This window comes from Pediculus humanus, genomic scaffold, assembly GCF_000006295.1.
Source record: "Pediculus humanus corporis 1103172108278 genomic scaffold, whole genome shotgun sequence".
Taxonomy (NCBI): Eukaryota; Metazoa; Arthropoda; class Insecta; order Psocodea; family Pediculidae; genus Pediculus; species Pediculus humanus.
Genome location: NW_002987847.1, coordinates 135,121 through 158,387, shown reverse-complemented (window position 1 = coordinate 158,387; position 23,267 = coordinate 135,121). Strand labels below are relative to the sequence as shown.

Below are 23,267 nucleotides of genomic sequence, written 5' to 3'. Positions count from 1 at the left end.
AATTATACCTTAAACAATTCGAATAATAATAATAATAATAGTTACGATTAAACGTTCGTACTTATAATCCGCGTGTCAAAACGAAAGCAGAAGACTTTTTTTTTTATTTAAATTTGCGCATGTTCGCAAAAAATTTTTGTTAAATTTAGTTTTTACTACCATCTGCTATTATTTTCTACGTTTTCGTCATGTTTATAACCCCTCCCCCTGCTACCACCACCACCACCACCGCCGCAATATGGGGAAGCACGTTCGCAAAATAATAATAATAATATGTAAAAAATTTGAACGTAAATGAAACGTCTCCATATGATGATGATGATGATGATGTTGACGACGATGATGACGATGATGATGACGACGACGATGATGATGATGATGATGAACGTTTTCTTCGTTCACGTAAAAAAAAAAAAAAAAAAACGTCACGGAAAATCGTCATCGAATCATCAAGAAAACAAATTTTCCGGATGATATTTTTCATTACGTAAAAATCATTAGAAAAAGTCGAAAGAGAGAGAGAGAGGGAGAAAGAAAATGTCAATAAAAAAAAAAAAAAAAGAAAAAAAAAAAACATATTAAAAGATCGGTTTTAGGATAGGAAGTGAAAATTTACGAAAAAGGGAGGAAGGTTAAATGGTGTTAAAGATAACAAGAAAAAGGAAAATAATAATAATAATAATGAAATTGAAAAGAAAAAGCAGAAGTAAAAAAAAAAAGGAAAAAAAATAATGAGAGAGAAAGGGAAAGAGAAAGAGAGAGAGAGAGAGAGGAAAGGGTGCACAAAATACGCGATTTGGATGTTCGCTGGAGAAAAATTTCACGATCCGTCCGGGTCTGGACATGCGCTCTGGAGAGAAATTGAAAAAATTTTATATATATATAAATTAATGTCGTATTTTCATTTCGGCGATTTCACAACAACAACAACAAACGGTTGTTTCACATCGGATGTTATCAGTTATCAGTTACGTTCAATCAAAAAAATATTATTATTATTCTTAATATTGATGTAATAAAAAAACGTTTTTCCCATTAACGTTATTATTATTATTATTGTTTTATTTTTGTGAAACGAACGGGGAAAAAAAAATTTAATTTGTTTTTTACGCCGCGGATTTATTTCTTCCGATAATAATAATAATAATAGTGAAAAAAATACGGGCGTGTGTGTGTACGTGCGTGCGACGTGTGAAAGCGACATAAAAAGCGCCGAAATCTAGGTCTCTACAATAAGAGGTTGGACATTTGGAAAAGAAAAGAAAAAGTAGAAGACTGGAGGGGAGAGTCGATGGGGTGTTGTCGACGGTTGTAGACAAGAGGAAGAGGAAGAAGAAGGGAGAGGAAGAGAGGAAAAACGGAAAAGATGTAAAAGGACCGATGTGTAAAAAATAATAGGTGGTGCAAAAGAACGTGAGAAAAAAAAAAATTTAATTTACCTGTTGATGACACAAATGACGGTTAAAAAAATCGAAGAACGAGATATCGAAATCGAAATCGAAATTATGTAAAACATCGATCGAGTTTTTTGTTTTTTCTCTTTAAAAAAAATTTTTTTGTAAAATTTTTCTACGATGGAAACGTCGAGAAGGAAAAAAAAAGGTGGATTGATTGAAAAATTTCGGGAATAATAATAATAATAATAATAATTACGAAAGGGGTGTGAAAAATTCACGCGCGCGAAAGGGGTTGAAAAATTTATGAAGTGAAAAAAAAAAAAAAAAAAAAAAAGAAAAACCAAACCGGAAATGTCACTCGGTAGCGGTTTCGGTCCAGCTACTTGCTGGATAACTCACAAAGGATTAGAAACGTGGGCAAGGTTGGCAAAGGAAAGACACAAATCGACGCCGACGACGCCGGAAAAAAAAAAACAGGAAAGCGATAGCGAATCACCCAAAGAAAATCAGGTATTTTAACGGAAATTGTGACGTCATAAACAATCGGGTTCAAGGTCTGGGGGGGGGGGAAATTAAAATTTAAAAAAAAATTCAACCGGAAAATTTTTTTTTTTTCTCGTAAACGAATATGTATGGATTTAAATAATTTACGAGTGTAAATAAATCACTCGCACCCCCTTAACCCCCAACCCCCCTACCACCACCACATTTAATTCCTTTGACCTTTACCATTGATAACGATTATAAGAAAAGTTTAAAAAGAAAGGAAAAAGCAAAGCGAACGAACGAACGTGCAAAAGAAAAAATTTTTTTTTATTATTTTTCCCTCCCCTCCCCCTTCCCCTTCCCCCCGATAAAAAAAATTTCTTCTGCTCCGACGTTTGTTGATTTATTAATCGCGTCGATTAATCGATCGATTATCGATATTGTTCTCGTGAAAGAAAACATTTATCGTTGGTCAAGGCTGTGGGAAAAACGATTTCAAAAAAAAATTATTTAACAAATTATTATTATTATTATCATTATTATCATTATTATTACCATCATTATCATTATTATTATTAACAAAACTATCGTTTCGTCATTTATTTATTTATTTATTTATTTATTATTAATTAAATGAATCGGAAATTTATTTAAATAACAAATAAATAAATAAAGATGGCTTCCGCCAACTCCGAGTTCTCTCTTATTATGGTTTTCTTTAAAATGATTACGTAATTGTAATTACGTCATCGCTTTCGGTTTTTTTTATTTTACAATCAAAACCGGAAACGCATGAAAATAATTAAATAATTGCGTGACGCACGCGGTTGAACTCGAAATGAAAAAAAAAAAAAAAATTTATTAAATGTATTACGATTTTAATAATAATAATAATAAAACGAAAACGTTTTCGTTATTGTTACATGTTGCCTCCTCCCACCCTCCTTCCCTCCCTCCCCTCTTCTTTTAACAATCCTTCGGGATTATGCCGGGGAAAGTGTATGTAGTACGTGCGTGACCACATCATCATCATATCCTTCTATCCCGTTTTACAAAATTAAAGAAAAAAAAAAATTTTTGAAAATGGCGCGGATTGGGTTGAGAAATAAATCGTATCGATTATCATTATTATCATCGTCGTCGTCGTCATTATTATCATCATCGTTTTTTTTTTGAACGTTTTTCCTTTTTTTTTTCTTTTCTGTTGTTCGATTTCAAATTCGGAAAAAGGTCACACAATTGGGTCAAATATATTTTCAAATAATAATAATAATAATAATAATAATAATAATAATAATAATAATAATAATAATAATAATAATGGTAACAATGATAAGAATTTAAATTTTATGAGTGAGAGAGAGAAAGGGAGGGAGGAAGGGAAGGGGGGACGAGTACGTTTTGAACGTAAGTAAAGAAAAAAAACGTCACGCGTGGATTTTGTATGATGACGTCACGGGTTGTGTAACGGGGAAGAACCGGTTATGTGTTAAACCCAATTTTGGAAAGATTTTATTTAAAAAAAAAAAAAAATAGAGGAAAATAAAATTTCTTAAATTTAATTTTTTTTTTTTTTTACCGGGGAGAGAGAGTGAGAGGGGGGGAGAGAGGATTTTACGTCTCCTAACGAGAAAAATTTCATTTCAAGGCGGAAGCAGAAGAAAAAGGAAAAAAAGGAAAAGTTCAAACCGACTTGACATGAAGAAAAAAATTTGATTTTTAAACCTTTTAAAATAATTTTTTCTTTTTTCTCCATTTTTTTTTTCCCATCGTCATCATCATCATCATCATCATCATCGTCGTAATCGTTAAAATCATTTTTTTTTTCTGGAAGACCTTTTCCAGTCCGAAATTACCCCCCACAGCCACCACCACCACCACCTCCGTGCCAAAGCTAATAAATCTTGTATTATTCGACCTGCCATTTAATCGACAAACCAACCCTTAAAATATTTTTCCTCGCCCTTTATCATCATCGTCATTATTATCATTATTATTATTATCAGTATTATTATTATTATTATTTTCTTGCACGAGAAAAATGAAAAATGTATGAAAATGAATAAATGCATAAATATTATTATTCACGGGGATGTCAAGATGATCGAATACACCCTAATTTATTTTCGAATTGAAAACGTTTGAATTTGACCTCTGACCTCCTCTCCCCTCCCTTCCTCCCCCCTTTCCGGGAGTTTTCCCGTTCGAATGAAAAATTTGAAAACTGGAGAAAATTAAAAAAAAAAAAAAAAACATTTAAAATGTCAACGATAATAATCAATATTGCTTTGTCTGTCTGTGTGTAAAAAAAATTTTCCGGAAAAGGAAACGTTGAGGGACGGAATACGAAGGGGGAGTGGGAAGGAGGGGAGAGAGGGAGCGGGGAGGGAGTAGCGAATTAAAATTTTTAATGAAACCGGATGTTTATTATTAATAATTTTTTAATACTTTTTAAAGAAGTTTTCGAATGTGAATATTTTTAATCCTGTTGGGGGTAATTAAAAAAAAAAAAAAATGGTTTCGCTTTTTTTTTTTATATACATTTAATCCGTTTACTAATTGAAAAATACGACACGTGACGTGATGGGGAAAAAAAATTGAAAACAAACAACAAACGGAAACGACAAACAGGAAAATATATTATTTAAAAAAAAAAAATGTATGGTAGTCGATGATCGAAATTAATTTTTATAAAGGAATTGTATCGTTTGTTGAGTTTTCTCTTTTTTTGGGGGGATGGGGGAAAGGATTGGAAAATGGAAAAAAACGTACCTGGAAAAATTGAGTGTGTAATACAAGGAGATGTGAATTTTTCTTCATTTTATCCTTTTCTTGATTACAAAAATAAAATTTGAATTTTATTTCTCTCTCTCTCTCTCTGTTCAATTTTTTTCCTTTTTTCTGTCTCTTTCTCTCTATAAGTCAATTTTTCTGTACCTGTTTTTTGTTTCGTTTTCTCTCTCTCTCTCTCTGTGATCTATTTTTCTCATTCTCCCTTTCTCTCTGTTTTATTTTTTTCATTCTCACTCTCTCTCTCACTCTTTCTGTTTTATTTCTCTATTTCTCTCTTTCTATTCAATTTTTCTCTTTCTCTTTCATTCTGATTAGCGTTTCTCTTTATTTCTCTCTCTCTCTCTGTTCTATTTTTCTCTTTATTTCTCTCTCTCTCTCTGTTCTATTTTCCTCTTTCCCTCTTTCTCTTTAACTTTGGTTAGTTTTTCTTTTTTTCTGTGTTTCTTTCTATTCAATTTTTTTCTTTTTCTCTCTCTGTCTCTGTTCTATTTCTCTCTCTCTTTCTGTTCTATTTTTCTCATTCTTTCTGTCTCACTTTTTGTGTTTTATTTCTCTCTCTTTCTCTCTGTTCAATTTTTCTTTCCCTTTCCCTCCCTCTATGTTCAACTTTTTTTTCTCTCTCTCTCTCATTCCGTTCAACTTTTCGTTCATTCTCTCTATCTCTCTCTCTCTCTCTCTCTCTCTCTCTCTCTCTCTCTCTCTCTCTCTCTCTCTCTCTCTCTCTCTCTCTCACTTTTTATTTCTTTCTCTAGGTTTTCGTGTTTGACGTTTATTTAATCATCATATAATTTTTTTTTTATTTATTTTTTTTTCCCTTTTTATTTTTTTTGAAAAAGGTTAAAGGTCGTTTAGTTAATCGAATAAACGATTATCGAGTTTTTTAAAAAACAATCTCGATAAAGCATCGTACGGTTAACTAAATCACGCAATCGTTTCAAAAAAAAAAAAAAAAACCGCTCGCGCGTTATTAATAATATCATGTTAATAATGTAAATTGGAAAAAAAGGAAAAAAAAAAAAAGGAAAAAAAAGGAAAAAAACAATTTTTCAAGTGATCCTTCATGATCACAAGAGCGGGCGGCTCTTTTAATATTAAATTAATTTATCGAACCCGGAAAATTTCATCGTTTAAAAAACTTTTTTTTTTTTCCCGACTCCCCAAAGGTTCGTTCGATCGACGATAAAAGTTTAAAATGAAAAAAAAATCTGAAAGTGGGTTATTTAGGAGGGAGTGGGGTGGGAAATGGGGGATGGGGGGGAATTGAAAGAAGGAAAATGAAAATTACATGTAATTAAATTTTTTTGTTTTTTTTTTGTGACTTTTCCGACGGAAAAATTAAATTTTTTTTTTTTTTGTGACTGGAGAAAATGGAAAGTATAATTAAAAAAAGAGGTTTGTTCCTTCGTTTGTTTGTTTGTTTCCTTGTTTGTTTTTATAAATATTTTAAGATTTCCAGATGTGTCTGGAAATGGATATTATTTCCAGTCGTCGTACGTCGCGAACGTTAAATTGTTTGTTTTTGTTTTTGTTTGTCGAAGGAATTTCAAATAAATAAAGAACAACGAATTGTTCAGCCAACGAGCACTGTTGTTCCACACACAGTTAATCCAGATCTCCCGAGGGCACCACTGGAACTCACTCATCAGGCAAAATCATATCCAGGACGAACAACAACAAAATTCACTCGAACGCCTAGCATATCGTCTCAGGGAAGTTTAGACAGTTGCATTTCAAAACAGGTAAAGGAAAAAGAAAAGAAAGGAAAGGAAAAAAATTTTCCTTTTTTCCTGTTTGACCTTTGACATTTTCAATGCGTAAAAGTTTCCGCTGCCGCCGACGGACATAAGGAAAATTTTTAATTAAAAAAAAATTTCAATTTTCAATTGTAGAATTGCGAACATCGTGGATCCTCACCACAGATTCGTACATTTTCTCCAGATGGTAAATCAAACAATGTACCCGTCGGAGATGGTAGCGGTGCAGCAGCATCCGGTGGAAATCTTCGTTCTACGTCACCACACAGAACGGCATCACTAGATATGAGAAGTTCCAATTGGGATGTTAGAACTCAAAGTTCGAGTCAAGGTTCTCTCTCTAGTATTGTTTCATCCGTGTCGTCTGCTCCGACTCCAAGTTCTCCCAGACATCAGGGTAAGCATGAGTAACAAAAAACATTTTTCCGTCGGTAAAGACAGTTTTTCCTAAAAATTTTGTACTTACAGGTGGCATCAACAGATGTTTATCTCCTTTGCTTATTCCAACGGCGGTACGAACTGTCACGTCCGAATCTCAAATGCCTCCTCCTTGTAGCCCACTCGGAGCCATACAACCTGATTTATACACGAAAAAAGAAGGTCCGCTGTTTTTATCGGGAAACGGAAACGGTTCCAGTTTGGGTCGGCTACATTTAAGGTTGAAATATGATTTCGATAGATCAGATCTTATCGTTCATCTCATCGAAGGTAGGTACCCTTTCTCTCTCTTACACCTACTATGCCCGCGCGTGTGTGTGTGTGTCACTAATAAAAAAATTTATTTCCGCAAGCGCACGACCTGGCAGGAAGCGAATCAGGTGGTTTTAACGATCCTTACGTACGTTTGGAATTGATACCGGCCATAGATAACCGGAAAAGGCAAACGACAATTCATAGAAACAACAACAATCCTTATTTCGACGAACATTTTAAATTTCCGGTTTCGTTTGAAGATTTACAAAATAAAACATTGTTGTTTCAGGTACTACTACCCCTACCCCTACCTCTACCCCTTTCCACCAAAATTTCCCTCACGTGACGATAGAACTAGAGATAATGATGATAATAATTTTTTTTAAAGATATTCGATTACGATCGTTTTTCGAGAAATGACGTCATAGGGGAAGTTAAGATACCCATGATGGACATAGAAGTGATATCGAGCATAGAAATATGGGGAGAAATAACAAAAGGGAAAAAACCTCGGGAAGAATTTCAAGAATTGTTGATATCGTTGAGTTACCTACCCTCGGCGGAACGTTTGACGGTCGTCGTACTCAAAGCAAGAAATTTATTCTTACCGGAAGACAAAGAAATGATCGGTGCGAAAAAAAATAAAAATTTAATAAGGATGCGTATCATGATAATGATGATGATGATAATGATAACGATTTTCAGATCCTTTCGTTAAAGTTTATCTCATAGCGGAGGGAAAAAGGAGTAAAAAGAAGAAAACGGCAACGAGAAAAGGAAACAGGAATCCCGTCTGGAACGAAGCACTGACGTTTAACGTATCATCATCCTCGTTGTCGAAAGCAGCCATCGAAATATGCGTTTTGGATCAGGGTAACGATTTGATTGGACACAATCCACTACTGGGATGCTGTCTCGTTGGTCCAGGTGAAATAGGAACGGAAAGAGATCATTGGATAGAAATGATGAATAGTCCTAGGAAAGCAATCGCCATGTGGCACACGCTACGGTAGATGATGTATTAATAATAATAATAATAATAATAATAATAACCACATATACATAATTTATATTAGTACGATATACACGCTTGATACTTTTTTTTTTTTTTTTTAAATTTTACGCGCGAATCGACGATTCTATTGACACGTTATTTTTTTATCACCCCGTAACGCGCGTAAGAATCCAAGATGGTTTGTTTCACGTAAATGCTATATGCGTGAATGCGTGCGTGACAGCAAACGTAAACATCTTGATGATGATAATAATGATGATGATGATGATGATGGTGATAATAATGATAATAAAATTAAGGGAAACGCGTTAAAAATATTTTAAAAAATCACTTTTAATCATTTATTTATTATGTTTATATTTAAAAAAAAAGGGTATTGTTATTATTAAAAATAATATATTAACATAAATATATATATAATAATGAAAATGATAATGATAATGATAATAATAATAATAAGGTGGATTTTCAGGTGTGCGTAAAAATTTAAGTCAATATATTATGTGCCACGAAAAAAAAATAAAAAAATTATAAAAAAAAAAAATTTATAAATTTATAAATATATATATATATAATATTGGTTTTCGTGTTTGTGTTATCGTGTTTTGTAAAATTAATAAATATTAATAATAATAATAATAATGGTAATGATAATGATAATAATAATAATAATATTAATCCAAATGAAAAAAGTAAATAAGACCAACCAAAAAATGTTTTTAAAATTATTATTATTCTTATTGTTATTATTGTTATTATTGTTATCATTATTATTATTATTAATTGTTATTTATATATATATGTATGTTTGTAGTTGCTTTTAACGAAAGGTAAATTAATAAATAATAATAATAATGATAATGATAATCCGGCCTTAGAAATTATACAAAAAAAAAAAAAAAAAAATCGTTTTATTTATCGTATGTGCATATAGGTGAGTGATAAGGGTAAATTGGTGGGTTTTGACATAAGGTAAATATAGGCGAGAGAAAAAATTTATATAATAATTTGTTAAAAACGAAAATTTGATTAATTAATTCGTGAAATTATTTTTATGAATCCGTTAGAATGCGAACGTTTGTTCGTTTGTATGTTTGTTTGTTGTTTTTGATAAGTGATAAGGGGTAAGTTCGTGTAAAAAAAAAAAAAATAAAATAAAAAATCACGATTGAGAAAATGTCGGTCGTAGAGTTAAAATTTTTAATTTGGATTAATTTTAATATAAAAAAAGAAAAGAAAGAAAATGTGTGACGTAAACACAGGGTTGCCATTTGTACGTTTGTTCGTTTGTATAATTTTTTTTTTTAACTATAAACTTTACTTTTTATTTTACACTTTAAAAAAATTTCTCGAAAATGATTGATTGATTGATTGTTAATCAATGATATTTTTCCGCCTTATTATTATTATTATAACAAACGTAGGGCTAGGAGAGGGGGAAGGGGGGGGAGAAAATAAGATTTTTTTTTTTTCATAATTATTATCATCGCTTATTTTAAAGTGATTTTTAAATTTGTTCGTTTGTTTGTTTCATTATTATTAATTTTTTTTTATTTTTTAAGTAAAATGGTTTGAATGGTAAATGCGTTGGTATGTGCAAAAAGGGAAAAATGAATCTCATTAAAAAAATTAAATGTAAAAATATATAAAATTTATCGCTTTCTTTTTTTTTTTATTAATAATATTGTTGTTGTTACTGCTGTTGTTAACAAAAAAAAAAAAAAGAAGCCTATATAAAAACGAGAATTAAATGTTTTGTCGTGTTGTATCGTAAACGTTTTTATTTAAATTTATATATATATATATTTGAAAATTTTATTTTAATAAATAAAATATATTTTTATTTTCCAGGTAAATAATAATAATAAATAAATTATAAAAATATATATAAATAAATATAAATAATTTGTTTGTTTTTAAAATTTGTTTGTTTTCTTTTCTTTAACGGTTTATTGTATATATTTAAATTATTTTCGGAATAATTTGCCGCGAGTTTATTTACTCTATGGTAAAAATTGCAAAAAATGAAATTGCACGACGACCTCCGATCCTCCGACACGATAAATTATAATCAACGTCTATGGCTTTGTGGAAATGGCTTCTACGAGATGTTTACTAGGAATATATAATTTAAAAACTTTAAATTCGACAAATTTAAAATCGCTTAGTTCCATTCTTAAACATTCTTATTCAAAGTGTTACCATTGTAAAATAATTTTATCAAAATCCCTTATTTCATCTAATCACGTTCAAAATTTTCCTGCGTTTCCACGTAAGTTTTTCAGACCGGTTGTTTTTTTTCCTTTTCTTTTTTTTTTTTTTTTTTTTTTTTCTCATTGAATTTTATTTTCTAAGCGATAAGATATCGTTTAAATATTTTATTCACGTTAATTAGTATAATTGAATATTATTTATCGATGTAAATAATTATTATTTATGGTTTTTTTTCTCTTATTGTCATTATATATATAATATTTATACCTCGTGAACGAATTGTTCATAACCTCACATAATTTTTTTTTTCGAATAAGAAAATCGTTATCAATTTTTTTGTTTTAAACGATTAAAATCCTTTAATAAAGAGTCGATAGTTAGTTGCAGTAATATTGATTGTAATAATTTTTTTTTTTTTAGAAAATCAAGTCAAAAAATTTCATACTGCCTTCACCTTACACAAAAAGAGAGATTTTTATGAAGTATTAGGCATACCTAAAAATGCTTCTTCTAAAGATATAAAAAAAGCATATTATGAATTGGCTAAAAAATATCATCCTGACACGAATAAAAATGATCCAAATGCAGCACTTAAATTTCAAGAAGTTTCCGAAGCTTATGAGGTACGATAATTTTATTTTAATCCTACTTATATGAATCCTACCCATTTCGTTTTGTTGAAGGATTTTTTTTTTTTTTATCAGTGTTTGAGTGATAATGCCAAAAGAAAACAATATGATCAGTGGGGTACAACATCAGATCAAATGGGTGGAATGGGTGGTGGAGGAGGAGGAGGAGGAGGAAGCAGCTCCAGAGCTGGATTTAGTGGTAACGAATGGCAGTTTAGGTCGAGTATTGATCCGGAAGAATTATTTAGGAAAATATTTGGCGATGCCGGAATGAAAGGAGGATTCGGAGATTTTGAAGATTTTAGTGATGGTTATGGTTTTGGTGCTGCTCAAGAAGTAAATTTTTTTTTTACTTTTAAATTTTTTTAGTAATTTGGATAAATAAAAAGAATTATTTTTTTTAAAAAAAAAAAATTAGGTTACTTTAAAATTAACATTATCTCAAGCTGCTCGAGGTGTAAATAAAGAAATAGTTGTTAATGTAGTTGACACGTGTCCCTACTGTCATGGCACACGTTGTAGTCCAGGCACTAAAGCTGTTAAATGCAGTTATTGTAATGGAACCGGTATGGAAACAATCAGTACAGGTCAGCCATTAACACCTTTTTCTTTCTTTTGTTCTGTTCTCGATTAGTTCTTCTTAATACTAATAATAATAATAATTTAAACAGGACCTTTTGTCATGAGGTCAACATGTCGATATTGCCAAGGTACACGAATGTACATAAGATATCCTTGTCTCGAATGTCAAGGAAAGGGAAATACCGTTCAAAAGAAAAAAGTAACAGTTCCAGTTCCTGCAGGTAATTTCTCCATCCAATGAAATGATTTCTCGTGTTAATTTCGATTATTGGAAAAAATTATTATTATTATTATTTGGAAATTTCCAGGTGTCGAAGATGGACAAACGGTTAGAATGACATTAGGGAAAAGAGAAGTTTTTATAACGTTTAGAATTGAAAAATCTAGTTATTTTAGAAGGGACGGTTGTGACATACATACGGATGCGACGATATCATTATCTCAAGCCGTTCTGGGAGGAACGATACGCGTTCAGGGAATATACGAAGATCAAACGATACAGGTAGGTACAGGCATGTGTATAATGTACGACTTTTTTTTTTCCCTTTGTAAGGTATGTAATGTGTACTGTATTCTCGTTTTAAGATATCGCCCGGTACGAGTTCGCATACGAGAATAAAATTGTCGGGAAAAGGAATGAAAAAGGTTAGCACGATGGGTTACGGTGATCATTACGTTCACGTTAAAATTTCAATACCGACCAAGTTAAATGAAAAACAAAAAGCTTTAATGCAAGCATATGCTGAATTAGAAGATGACACCCCCGGGGTCATACACGGTGTCACGTTTAAAAAAGACGGTGAGTGAGTGATATCTCATTACGACAAATCTATTATTATTATTATGATTATGATGATAATGATAATGATAATTCCACTGGGTTTTTTTGTCTTTTTCAAACCTGCCTGAGTTTATATGTAATTAATTTTTTCTCTCTCTCACTCTCTCTCTCTCTCTCTCTTTATCCACTCTTTCTCTCATCGATTAAAAAAAAAAAATTAAATTTTTATTAATTTTAATTTTTTTGTCGAATAAGTTTTAATTTAAAAAAGGCACAAATAGGGAGGGGGTTAGGGTGAGGGTGAGGGAAAGTAAAAAGGGAGGGAGGGAGGGGGGGGAGGTTTTTTTTATATTTCTTTTGTCATATTCAAAGTACGAATCATTTTGTTGTTGGCAGGTTCGAAAGACAGAGACTCAGATGGATTTCAAAGAATGGCAGGAGCTGAAAAAGAAGATTCCGGATTACTCAACAGAATTAAGAAAGCCATTTTGGGTTGAATTTTCTATCTCTTTCTCTTTCTCTCTCTCTCTCTCTGTCTGTCTCTTTCTGCATTACAATAATAAAAAGATATTTATTAATTAATTAATTAATTATCAATCTATCATTGCCTGTATCATTTTTTCTTTCTGTTCTTTTGTTTGTATCAAACAAAACATCATTTTATAATAATTTATAATAATTATTAAACAAAAGGGGAAGAAAGGGGTGGGTGGGGGGAGGGGTTAAAAGTAAACGTTTAATTAAAAGATAACAAACAAAATTTTGATTACTTTTGTTTGTAAATAAGATTAATATTTAATGATTATGTTGTTATTGTTGTTGTTGTTGTTGTTGTTGTTTTTGGTTTAAGTTTATGAAAATGATTTTATTTAATTATTATTATTATTATTATTATTTATTAAGTCGAGGTGAGAGTTAAGCTGAGGTTTTTACTGTTTCTCTCTCTTTCTCTATTTCTTACTTCGTTTTTATCAGGTAGTAGAGTATGCGTATCAGAACCACAAGAACTACTTCAATCCATTCGTAATGCTCTCAACTTCTCAGATAAGAACAACAGCAGCAGCAGCAGCAGCAAGAAAAGGAACAACGTAGTAGATAAAAGAGAAATTTCAAACGATAGGGAAACAGATTATTCAACGGAAACGAGTCGGGAATCGATGGGAAACACATCGAAGGAAGCCAAATGCAGTAGCAGCACCAGCAGCAGCAGCAGCAGCAGCAGCAGTAGTAGTAGTAGTAGTAATAGTTCTTCAAATTCAAATCAAACCGGTTTACATTATACGGATTTGTTAAACAGTCAGAAAATTTTCAAAGTTTGAAAATCATTTTGTGGAAAATGGGAAGGGAATGGAAATGAAAAAATGGATAAAACAAACAAACAAACAAACAAACAAATCATCATTTTCCTTTTTTTTTTTTTATAACTTTTTGTCTCGCCTTGTATTATTAAAAAAAAAAAAAAAAACTGAATTTGGCATATGAGTGATGGTGAAAATGCTTAAATTTCATGCCAAATTGTTTTTTTTTTTTTTTTTTTTTTTTTTTCTGGGGGGAGGGGAGAGGAGGAAGTAAAATAATAATTATAAAAAAATCTCAACTTGCATTTCTTTTTAAAGTTTATTTTAATATATATATATATATAAATTAAATACAACTATAATAATTAAAAGAATTATTAATTCGAATAATTTAAAATTGAAAGAAAGAAGATTAAATTATATATTTTGGTTTTTTTTTAACGATTAAAAAGCAAAAATTATATTTTATTATTATTATTATTAATGTTACTAGTTGGTTTTAAAAGTCATTTTTATTTTTTTTAGTTGATGCATTTTTTTTTTAATCGAATCGATTTTAAATACACATTCTTAGATCCTGTGTTTATAATTATTATTATTATTATTATGGTGTTTTATTTTTAAAAAGCAGTAAAATGTCTTATGCAGATTCAAAACAAGGGAAAATCCAACAGATGAATGATTATTTTAATTGTTAATTAGTTTTAATAAGTAAATTTAAATTAAATAAAGAAAATGTCAAAGCAAATTGAATGATTCTTGCAGTGAAATTGGGAAAACAAAAAGAATCTGTTTGTTTTTTGTTATTATTGTAAAAAATGTTTTTTTTTAGTTTTTACTATTCGAGAAAGAGTGTTTGATGAGTCAAAGAGAGTAATTATAATTTTTTTTATAAAAAGGAGAAGAAACAAGTAAATTGTTCACAAAGTAGCTTTAAATTCTAAATATACAGTTACGTTTAATTAATTAATAATAATGATGGTAAAATTTTTTATTTTTTTTGTTTGTGTTGTTCTTGTCGTTGTAATTGTTTGTGTTTCGATTTTTCCCAACCTTTTAAAATAATTCAAAATATTGAATAATAATGCGTGTGAGTTCTTGACTATAAAATAAATAATAATAATATTTTAACTTTTTGACCGTTAATTTGAAAAAAAATTGTTTTGTTTTATAAAACTAACCTCACTTGGTTAAATTTCTATTTTAAAATTTAGTTTTTTTTTTTTTTCCCGCCTCCCCATTTATTTTAAAAGTTAATAATTTTTAACACAAATAATAATAATAAAAATAAAATGTAATTTTGTCTGTGTTTTGTGTAAAAGTTTGACGTGGTTATAGAAAAAATTAATTGATACGAATTCAAATGAGTTTCTTCTGTCACGAAAAAGAACACATTACAAAAAAGGAAAAAGTCGTTAATTTTTTTTTTTTTTTCTTTTTGATTTATTTCACAGTTTTATCACAGTAATAATTATTATTTATCAATTATTTAAAGATAATAGTTTCGTAATATTAAGTAATAATTGAGTAATATTTGATAATTTCGAGTGTTTTCGATTAAAATAAATAATTTGTGAGATATATGTATGTCTCAATCTATCCGAGTTAATAATTGAATTTTTCTTTTAGAAAAAAAAAACGTTAAGGATTTTTTTTTTTTTTTGACAATATTTATTAAATATTTGTTTATTAATATTGTTGTTGTTGTTGTTAATGTCGTGATAAATAATTTAATGTGAGTGAATTTATTAAAAAAAAAAAATTTAACTGAAGTTATATACGTTGACAACATAAAAAAAACCGAAAGAGTTCGCTAGTGTTACGGCCATATTTTTATGGAGAGTTAAAACGTTTTACAAACACACATACTATGTTACAATTAATCACATGAATTTTTTTTTTTTTTTATTAGTTTTTAATCAATAATAATTTATTAAAAATAATTAAAAAAATTTAATTCGATACGGTGGGGTTAAAATGGTTAAAACGAAAAAGGGAAAAAATATCAATTGGGATGATGACACGTGAGTATTTTTATTTTTCTTACAAATGTAACCCCCCTTTTACATCACGGTTACATATTTTATCGTTTTTTTTTAATTAAAAATTATATTTTTCCACGTTTGACTTTTCCCGTAATGTTATTCACATGCGGAAACATTGTTTTTAATACGTTTACATGATTTTTCATTTAAATTATATTGTTATTTTGAGTAATATGTAAATATTGTTCTAACCTCACCTGGTTACGTTTCCATATATTTACACGTAGTTGAGAATATGTGGCCTTATGTTATAACGATTTTATTATTTTAAATTTTTATAATATTCTCATTAAATTAATACCTTCTAATCGTTTTCGTTTAATTTTACGCCCCATTTTTAAAAAAAAATGATTTTCTTGAATGAAATATGTATTGTTGAAATTTTTACGATTGTCTATTTTAAAAATTTATTATTATTTTTATTACTATGTTCAAAGTGCAACCTTTTTTAATATAAAATTACATCTTGATAACTTTTTGTTATCCAGTTATTAATAATATTATTTTATTTTTTGTTTTTTCAGTGATGAAGATGTCAGTCCAGCTGGAATCGGTGTCAAAGAAAATGCCGAGTAAATAAATAATTTTTTTATAATTATTCGTATTAACAATTTTGTTTTATGTTTAATTATTATAATGTGTAGGATTAATAAAAATAAAATGTAATCATGAAAGGAAACTTAATGTTTAAACACAATTTGTTTATTTTGTAGAGAGAAAGACTCGAATGAGATTTCATTAGGAAAAAAAGAGAAAAAATCTAAAAAGGATAAAAAAAAAGATGATTTTGGTAGTGATAATAATAATGATGATGATGATGATGATTATGGTGGTAAAGGTAAAAAAAAAAAAGTGAAAAAAGTCAAAGGAAAGGGTAAATACGATGATGATGACAACGAAGAGGATCATGAGGTATCGACTAAAAAGAAATCGAGTAAAAAATATGAATCAGATGAAGAAATGGGAAAGCCGAGTAAAAAGAAGGACAAAAAGAAAAGTAAAAGAGGAGGAAGGGGAGGAAGTGAAAGTGATGATGATGATGTTTCTCATTTGACGACAAAATTAAATGCTGCTGAAATTTCAAAAAAACAAAACAAAGTTAAAAATGTTTGTTACCTTTTTCCACATTATCAATTTATTATTTTGTCTGAGTCTTGAGTCTCCTTACAAAAAAAAATTTTGTTTTTAGAGCGGCGATTCGATCGATGATGAATATGTAGATGATTATAAAAAAGGTAATAAATCAAAAACAAAGGAAAAATCAAAAAAAGTTGTCGATTTCCCAATGGATGATGTTAAGGATGAGGGTGAAATGGCGTCAAAAGAAAAAACTAGCATTTGGGATGAAGGTATTCAAAGTAGTTATTATTGTAAATATTATTTATGATTTTAAAAATTGAATATAAAATTATGTGCTACATTAAAAATTTTAGAAAAGCCCAAAGTTCCCGAACCGGATAAGGGTGGGAAAAAAAGTAAGAAGAGTAAGAAAAAAAGAGACGAGGACGATGACGAAGATATTGAAAAAATGTTAGCCGAATTAGAATTAGAATATTCGGGTTTGAAACCCAAGGAAGAAACGAAACCCAACGAACCTTCCAAAACTGATGAAAAACCGAGTAAAAAAGAAAAGGCTGGAAAGAAAGGAAGGAAAGAAGATTTTATATCGGAAGAATTGAGAGCTTTAGATGAAATGGACTACGACTACGATGATGATGATATCCCGGTGAAACCGAAAGAAAAGAAAAAGAAACCAGGACAAAAAGAAGAAGTAAGAAAAAAAATTAAAATATATAAATTATGGAAATAAATAAATAACAAAAATTATTAATTTTTTTTAGAAGGAAGAAAAAAAAACTTCGAAAGGTGGCGATGATGACGATAAGGGTAAAAAGAAGAAAAAAGATAGCGAAAAGGATAAAGACAAGGATAAGGATAAGGGTAAAGTTAAAAAGGGTCCCGGAAGCAAAGCCATTGCGGCCATGCAAGAAGCATTGAAAAAAATTAAAGAAGAAGAAGAAAGATTGGAAAGAGAAGAACAGGAAAGAATTAAAAGGGAAGAAGAAGCTGCTGCTGCAAGGAGAGAGGCTGTGAGTTTATTTTCTGCTCCTCGAAACCTTTTTTTATTATTATTATTATTATTATTATGGCTAATTCTCGTTGCCTGCGGTGGTGAATTCGTTTTTTTTTATTATAATCTTTGTTTAAAAATTATAGCTTCGACTGGAAAAAGAAAAGAAGGAAAAGAAAAAGCAAAAGGAAAAAGAAAGGAAAGAAAGGTTAAAAGCCGAAGGGAAATTGTTAACCGCAAAGCAAAAGGCTGATAAATTGAGAGCACAAGAAATGATAAACGCTTTAAAAGCTCAAGGATTAGAAATACCCGATCCGGGAGAGAAAAAAATTCGACCGGGAACAAGAATCAAACCTAATAAATCGAAATCATTAGTTTCTCAAAATTCTAGTGAGACGAGTTTTTTTTATCATCATCATTATTATTATTATTATTTTTTTTTTTTTTTGGTATTTTTAAATGCAATTAATAAATGTTTGATTTTAAGGCGAGGAGTCTAAGCCGACGGAAACGTCAGATTTACCATCGCCGGAACGAATCCAAGTCGAAATAGTTGACACCAAAGTTGAAAATAAAAAAGAAGAAGAAGAAGAAGGAGAGAGAGAACCCGACGACGTCAAAGATACTTGGGATGCGGAAACGTCAGAAGATGAAGAAACGAGTGAAAAAACGGAACGTAAAACGGCGACCACGTTAAAACACCACGACTCGGAAGAAGAAAGCGAAAGCGAAGAAGATGATGATGAAGACGATGATGACGAAGAAGAAGAGGAAGAAGAATCGAGCGAAGAAGAAGAATCCGAAAGCGAAGATGAACATAAAACGGATGCGGAAAAAAAAAGGGAGAAAGTTGTGCTTAGAATTGAGGTTTTTAAATAATAATAATAATAATAATAATAATAATAATAATAATAATTATTACGATTATTACGTTGTCTTACGATTTTATTCAATTTTTTTTTTTTTTTTTTTACAGAAAAGAAAAGAAGAAGCTTTAAAGAATCGATCATTGGACGTTTTGAGAGCAGCCGTAGTGTGCGTACTGGGTCACGTGGACACGGGTAAAACAAAAATATTAGATAAATTAAGGAGAACTCACGTTCAAGATGGCGAAGCCGGTGGTATAACTCAACAAATAGGAGCAACAAATGTACCCATAGATAACATAAAAGAAACTTGTAAATTAGTTAAAGGGGTAATTGTCGTTGATCTTTAAGGAAAAGACAAACACCATCACTTACAACAATTTATACTCTTTATTATTATTATTATTATTATTATTATTTTTTTACAGTTTGCGGACATGACACTTAAAATCCCTGGTTTGTTAATTATCGACACGCCGGGTCACGAATCTTTTAGTAATTTGCGTAGCAGAGGTTCGTCACTTTGCGACATTGCCATTCTCGTCGTCGACATCATGCACGGCCTAGAACCCCAAACATTAGAATCAATTAATTTATTAAAAACGAGAAAAACTCCTTTTATCGTCGCTCTGAATAAAATCGACAGGTATGCGTACAAAAAGTCGAGAAAAACTCATCGAGTCAAAGTACCTCTTTTCTTTTCTAAAAATCGTTTTTTTTTTTTTTTTTTTTTTTTTTTTAGGTTGTACGATTGGCAAACGGGAGGGAGAAAAGACATACGAGACATATTGAAATCACAGGCGAGTAACACTCAATTGGAATTTCAACAGAGAACGAAAGAGGTCATCGTACAATTTGCCGAACAAGGTTTGAACGCGGCTTTGTTTTTCGAAAATCCCGATCTTCGAAGTTACGTGTCTCTAGTCCCGACGAGTGCGATCACGGGGGAGGGAATGGGAAATCTCTTAGGTCTTATCGTAGAATTTTCACAAACCATGTTAGCAAAGAGACTGATGTATTCGGATTTGCTTTTGGTAATAATAATAATAATAATAATAATAATAATAATTTTCCCTCTGTTTGAAATAACGTCGAAATAAATAATAATAATAATAATAATAATACGTTTGCAGGCTACCGTGTTAGAAGTCAAAGCGATTCCAGGTTTGGGAACGACGATAGATTGTATTTTAATCAATGGGAAATTAAAAGAAGGTTCGACGATAGTTTTAGCCGGAACGGATGGTCCGATAGTCACACAAATCAGGTCTTTACTCATGCCACAACCCATGAAAGAATTTCGTGTTAAGGTAAAAAATGGAAAAAATATTTTTTGTTGTATTTTCCTTGAAAAAAAATTTTCAATCATTTTTTCCTTTCCTTTTTTTTTCAGAATGCTTATTTAGAATATAAAGAAGTGAAAGCTGCTCAAGGAGTTAAAATAGCAGCCAAAGATTTAGAAAAAGCGATAGCAGGTGATTTAACGACATCATCATTATTATTGTACATACGAAGTAATACTCGCGATGACGATTAAAAAAATTTTTTTTTTTTTTTTTTAGGGTTAAATCTTCAAGTCGCGGAAAAACCGGACGAGATACCCATTTGGTGCGAGGAAGTATCCAAAGAATTAAAATCCGCGTTGAGTAGCATCAAGTTGAAAGAGCGAGGAGTTTACGTTCAAGCTTCGACGTTGGGCTCACTCGAAGCTCTGTTGGAATTTCTAAAAACGTCGAAAATACCCGTGAGTTGATTTTTCCAAAAATAAAGTAGAAAAAGAGAGAGAGAGATGGTTCGGTAGTAGTAGGACATTGGTATCCGCGAGTAGTGATTCACAGAGGAAGAATTAATTGAAAGAATCATTTGACCAGTCCGACGCTGAGGGATAAAGCAGAGGCTGTTGTTGTTGTTGTGTGTGTGCGTGCGTGAGTGCGTGCATCGCATCGACCAGGGGGGGAATTATAAACAAGCTGTATCCTGTATTAATTAATGCGAAAAGGAAGTCATTCATTCAGAATCTCTCCTATGGCCGTGTACCATTTTTTTTTTTTTTTTTTTTTTATTTATTTATTTTTATTTTCGTTTTTTTTTTTTTTTGTTGCTTCCAAGTAATCTTATTACTTGCGTAATCGCCCGGGACGACACCAGCGTAATAATAATAATAATAATAATGCCACGTCGTGGTTTTTCATTCTTAGAAAGAGAGCAAAAAACAAAATTTTTTTTTTTTTTTTTTTTTTTTTTTTTTTTTTTGTTGGCCAAGGTTATGCCATTATTATTATTATTATTATTATTATTATTATTATTATTATTATTATTATTATTATTATTATTATTATTATTATTATTATTAATTAAAACTCTTTAAGACCTTGGAAATTTCTCAGGTTCGTTTTAATTTTCGAAGATGGTGCAGAGAACCGTTTGTTTGTTTGTTTGTTTCCTATTTGAAAATCTCAATCTCGTGTAATTTTTTTTTTTTTTTTTTTTGTTTTGCTAAGCTTTATTTTGCCACCGCGAGAAGAAATTATATACACGTCGTCAGTCAGTCAGGGGAAAATTTAATTTTTTCGAATCGGCATTTTTTTTTTTTTTAGTTGACATATGGCAATTTAAAATTGAAAGTGTTTTCTCTCTCTCTCTCTCTCTCTTCCTTCACATTAAATTAGAATTTTAAGAATTTTTTTATTTTCATTTGAAATCCCCCAAATCGTTCTCTCTCTCTCTCTTTCCGTCGAAATTGATTTACGTCGAAAAAAAAGAAAGGAAAGTTTAAATGACTAAATGATAAACGTGGGATTCCCCGAATATTGAATAATCCCTTTTAAAATAGTTTCCCCTTCCCCTACCGCCCCGGCAGGGAGGTGGTAGGGTAGTAGGTCGATAGGTGTGTGGGCAGGGGACGGGGAGGGGTTTTCCCCATATGTCAAATAACGTCGCGATTGTGTTGTCGACTTTCGATGGCTTTAATTGATTGTCTTTGACAACAACAAAAAATTCGGTTTATACATTCGTAACTCCACCCCCCTTCCTCCGCTCCGCCCTCCCGTGTTTTTTTTTTTGCAACCCTTAAAATTTTTTTTGAATCATGATTTTTCCGAGAATTTTCTTTTGCGATGACTGATCGTCACCTTTACCGAAAAAATTTGGAATTATTCGTAATTTTTGCATTGAAAATACCTATTATTATTATTATTATTATTATTATTATCCACCATTAAACACGACAAGGCTACTTGTCGGAGTTTTTTAAGTATTTATCCGAGGTTTCTACCCGATTCCTTAGGGACAAATACTCGAATTTCGGTGGTGCCACTTATTATAAGATAGCACCACATCAATTCTTGAAGGTCTTCCTGAGTCCGTCTTTTTCGATGGGAACGATTTGTCTCCTGAACTGGGCTCCGGTGACTAACATCTTTGGAGTGGCCAGGATCAGAAGCAGTGAAATTCACGTTCTCGTCGAGCTGCCTCAGGTCGACAGTAGAACAAGATTTGTTTTTTGGTTCTTACTTTGTCTTGTTCTCATTTTTTTTTTTTGCTCTTTTAAGCCAACAGCACGTGGCGTTCTCAAACGGTCACCCATCCAAGTTTGCACCACGCCCGATGCTGCTTAACTTCGGTGATCGTACGGGAACCGGTGTGACCAGCACGCTATGGCCGTTGGCTTTTATTATTATTATTATTATTATTATTATTAATAGCATGCCTGAATCGAACCTTTTTTGATCGTTGTGAGGTCACACGTTGTTTTGTTAATAATTTTTTTTTTTTTTTATTTTCAGTACTCGGGCATTAAAATCGGTCCCGTTGTAAAGAAGGATGTAATGAAAGCGTCAATTATGTTAGAACACGAAAGCCAGTGAGTTGAATTATTATTATCATTATTATTATCATTATTATTATCATCATCATCATCATCATCGTTTGTTTGTTTGTGTCGTTTGTTGCTGTGTTTGTTTTTTTTTTTTTTTGAACGAGTCAATTAATGAATATTTTTTGGGATTTTAATTTTCATTTCGTGATTTGTGTTTTTTTTTTTTTTTTTTTTTTTTTTCAGGTACGCGACAATATTGGCTTTCGATGTGAAAATCGAGAGAGACGCTCAAGAACTCGCGGATTCACTAGGAGTTAAAATATTTCAAGCCGATATAATTTACCATTTGTTCGACAAGTTCATGGCGTACAGGGAAGAGCTCAAGCAGAAAAAACGTGACGAATTTAAAAGCATTGCCGTTTTCCCCTGCAAATTAAGGGTAAGACATTATTTGGAATATTCTAAGAGAGAGAGAGAGAGAGAGAGTGAGTGAGTGTGTGTGTGAGAGTGAGAGAGAAAGGAAAAAATCTGACCTGCCGTGACCTGTGGTGATGCTGTTTTTGGTCCTGGTGTCGGTGGTGTGCATCGTTTTCCAAACGATGAGAAATGAGATGAAGTTATTGTTGTTATGTTCTTCCCATGAAAAGTAATAATAATAATAATAATAATAATAATAATAATAATAATAATAATAATAATAATAATAATGAATAAAATCCATATGGATTTCGGATTAGTCGAATTGGTAATTAGTCGTCTGCTCTTGTCTTTTTCTTTTCAATTCTCTTCGTTAAGCCTTCCGGTTTATTTTTCAAATTATTCTGTG

The 23,267-nt window shown here is 30.9% G+C and overlaps 4 protein-coding genes across 4 annotated transcripts in view; all 4 read left to right on the top strand.

The window, feature by feature from the left end:
• Positions 1–1,748: 1,748 nt before the first annotated feature.
• Positions 1,749–2,618, top strand: Phum_PHUM506530 (uncharacterized protein; the record flags this gene model as incomplete). The annotated part of the gene is made up of 2 exons (XM_002430932.1): positions 1,749–1,907; positions 2,559–2,618. The coding sequence occupies 2 exons, from the start codon at positions 1,749–1,751 to the stop codon at positions 2,616–2,618; spliced, it is 219 nt and encodes a 72-aa protein (XP_002430977.1).
• A 3,425-nt stretch (positions 2,619–6,043) lies between these two features.
• Positions 6,044–8,136, top strand: Phum_PHUM506520 (synaptotagmin-6, putative; the record flags this gene model as incomplete). Its single annotated transcript, XM_002430931.1, has 8 exons — positions 6,044–6,068; positions 6,133–6,179; positions 6,215–6,415; positions 6,566–6,827; positions 6,899–7,138; positions 7,222–7,412; positions 7,512–7,752; positions 7,829–8,136. The coding sequence occupies 8 exons, from the start codon at positions 6,044–6,046 to the stop codon at positions 8,134–8,136; spliced, it is 1,515 nt and encodes a 504-aa protein (XP_002430976.1).
• Positions 8,137–10,232: 2,096 nt separating this feature from the next.
• Phum_PHUM506510 (protein tumorous imaginal discs, putative) lies at positions 10,233–13,323 on the top strand (the record flags this gene model as incomplete). The annotated part of the gene is made up of 8 exons (XM_002430930.1): positions 10,233–10,410; positions 10,773–10,975; positions 11,057–11,317; positions 11,400–11,568; positions 11,653–11,784; positions 11,872–12,065; positions 12,149–12,366; positions 13,320–13,323. The coding sequence occupies 8 exons, from the start codon at positions 10,233–10,235 to the stop codon at positions 13,321–13,323; spliced, it is 1,359 nt and encodes a 452-aa protein (XP_002430975.1).
• Positions 13,324–15,619: 2,296 nt separating this feature from the next.
• Positions 15,620–23,267, top strand: part of Phum_PHUM506500 (eukaryotic translation initiation factor 5B, putative) — a gene marked incomplete at both ends in the record, with an annotated part of 15,970 nt that continues 8,322 nt past the window's right edge. The window contains 15 exons of the mRNA XM_002430929.1: positions 15,620–15,666; positions 16,401–16,794; positions 16,877–17,036; positions 17,121–17,458; positions 17,529–17,777; positions 17,905–18,148; positions 18,246–18,625; positions 18,735–18,953; positions 19,053–19,270; positions 19,367–19,658; positions 19,758–19,934; positions 20,018–20,099; positions 20,187–20,368; positions 22,410–22,486; positions 22,685–22,880. Of these exons, the coding sequence (XP_002430974.1) occupies positions 15,620–15,666; positions 16,401–16,794; positions 16,877–17,036; positions 17,121–17,458; positions 17,529–17,777; positions 17,905–18,148; positions 18,246–18,625; positions 18,735–18,953; positions 19,053–19,270; positions 19,367–19,658; positions 19,758–19,934; positions 20,018–20,099; positions 20,187–20,368; positions 22,410–22,486; positions 22,685–22,880 (3,255 nt within the window). The remainder of the gene's footprint in view (positions 15,667–16,400; positions 16,795–16,876; positions 17,037–17,120; positions 17,459–17,528; positions 17,778–17,904; positions 18,149–18,245; positions 18,626–18,734; positions 18,954–19,052; positions 19,271–19,366; positions 19,659–19,757; positions 19,935–20,017; positions 20,100–20,186; positions 20,369–22,409; positions 22,487–22,684; positions 22,881–23,267) is intronic.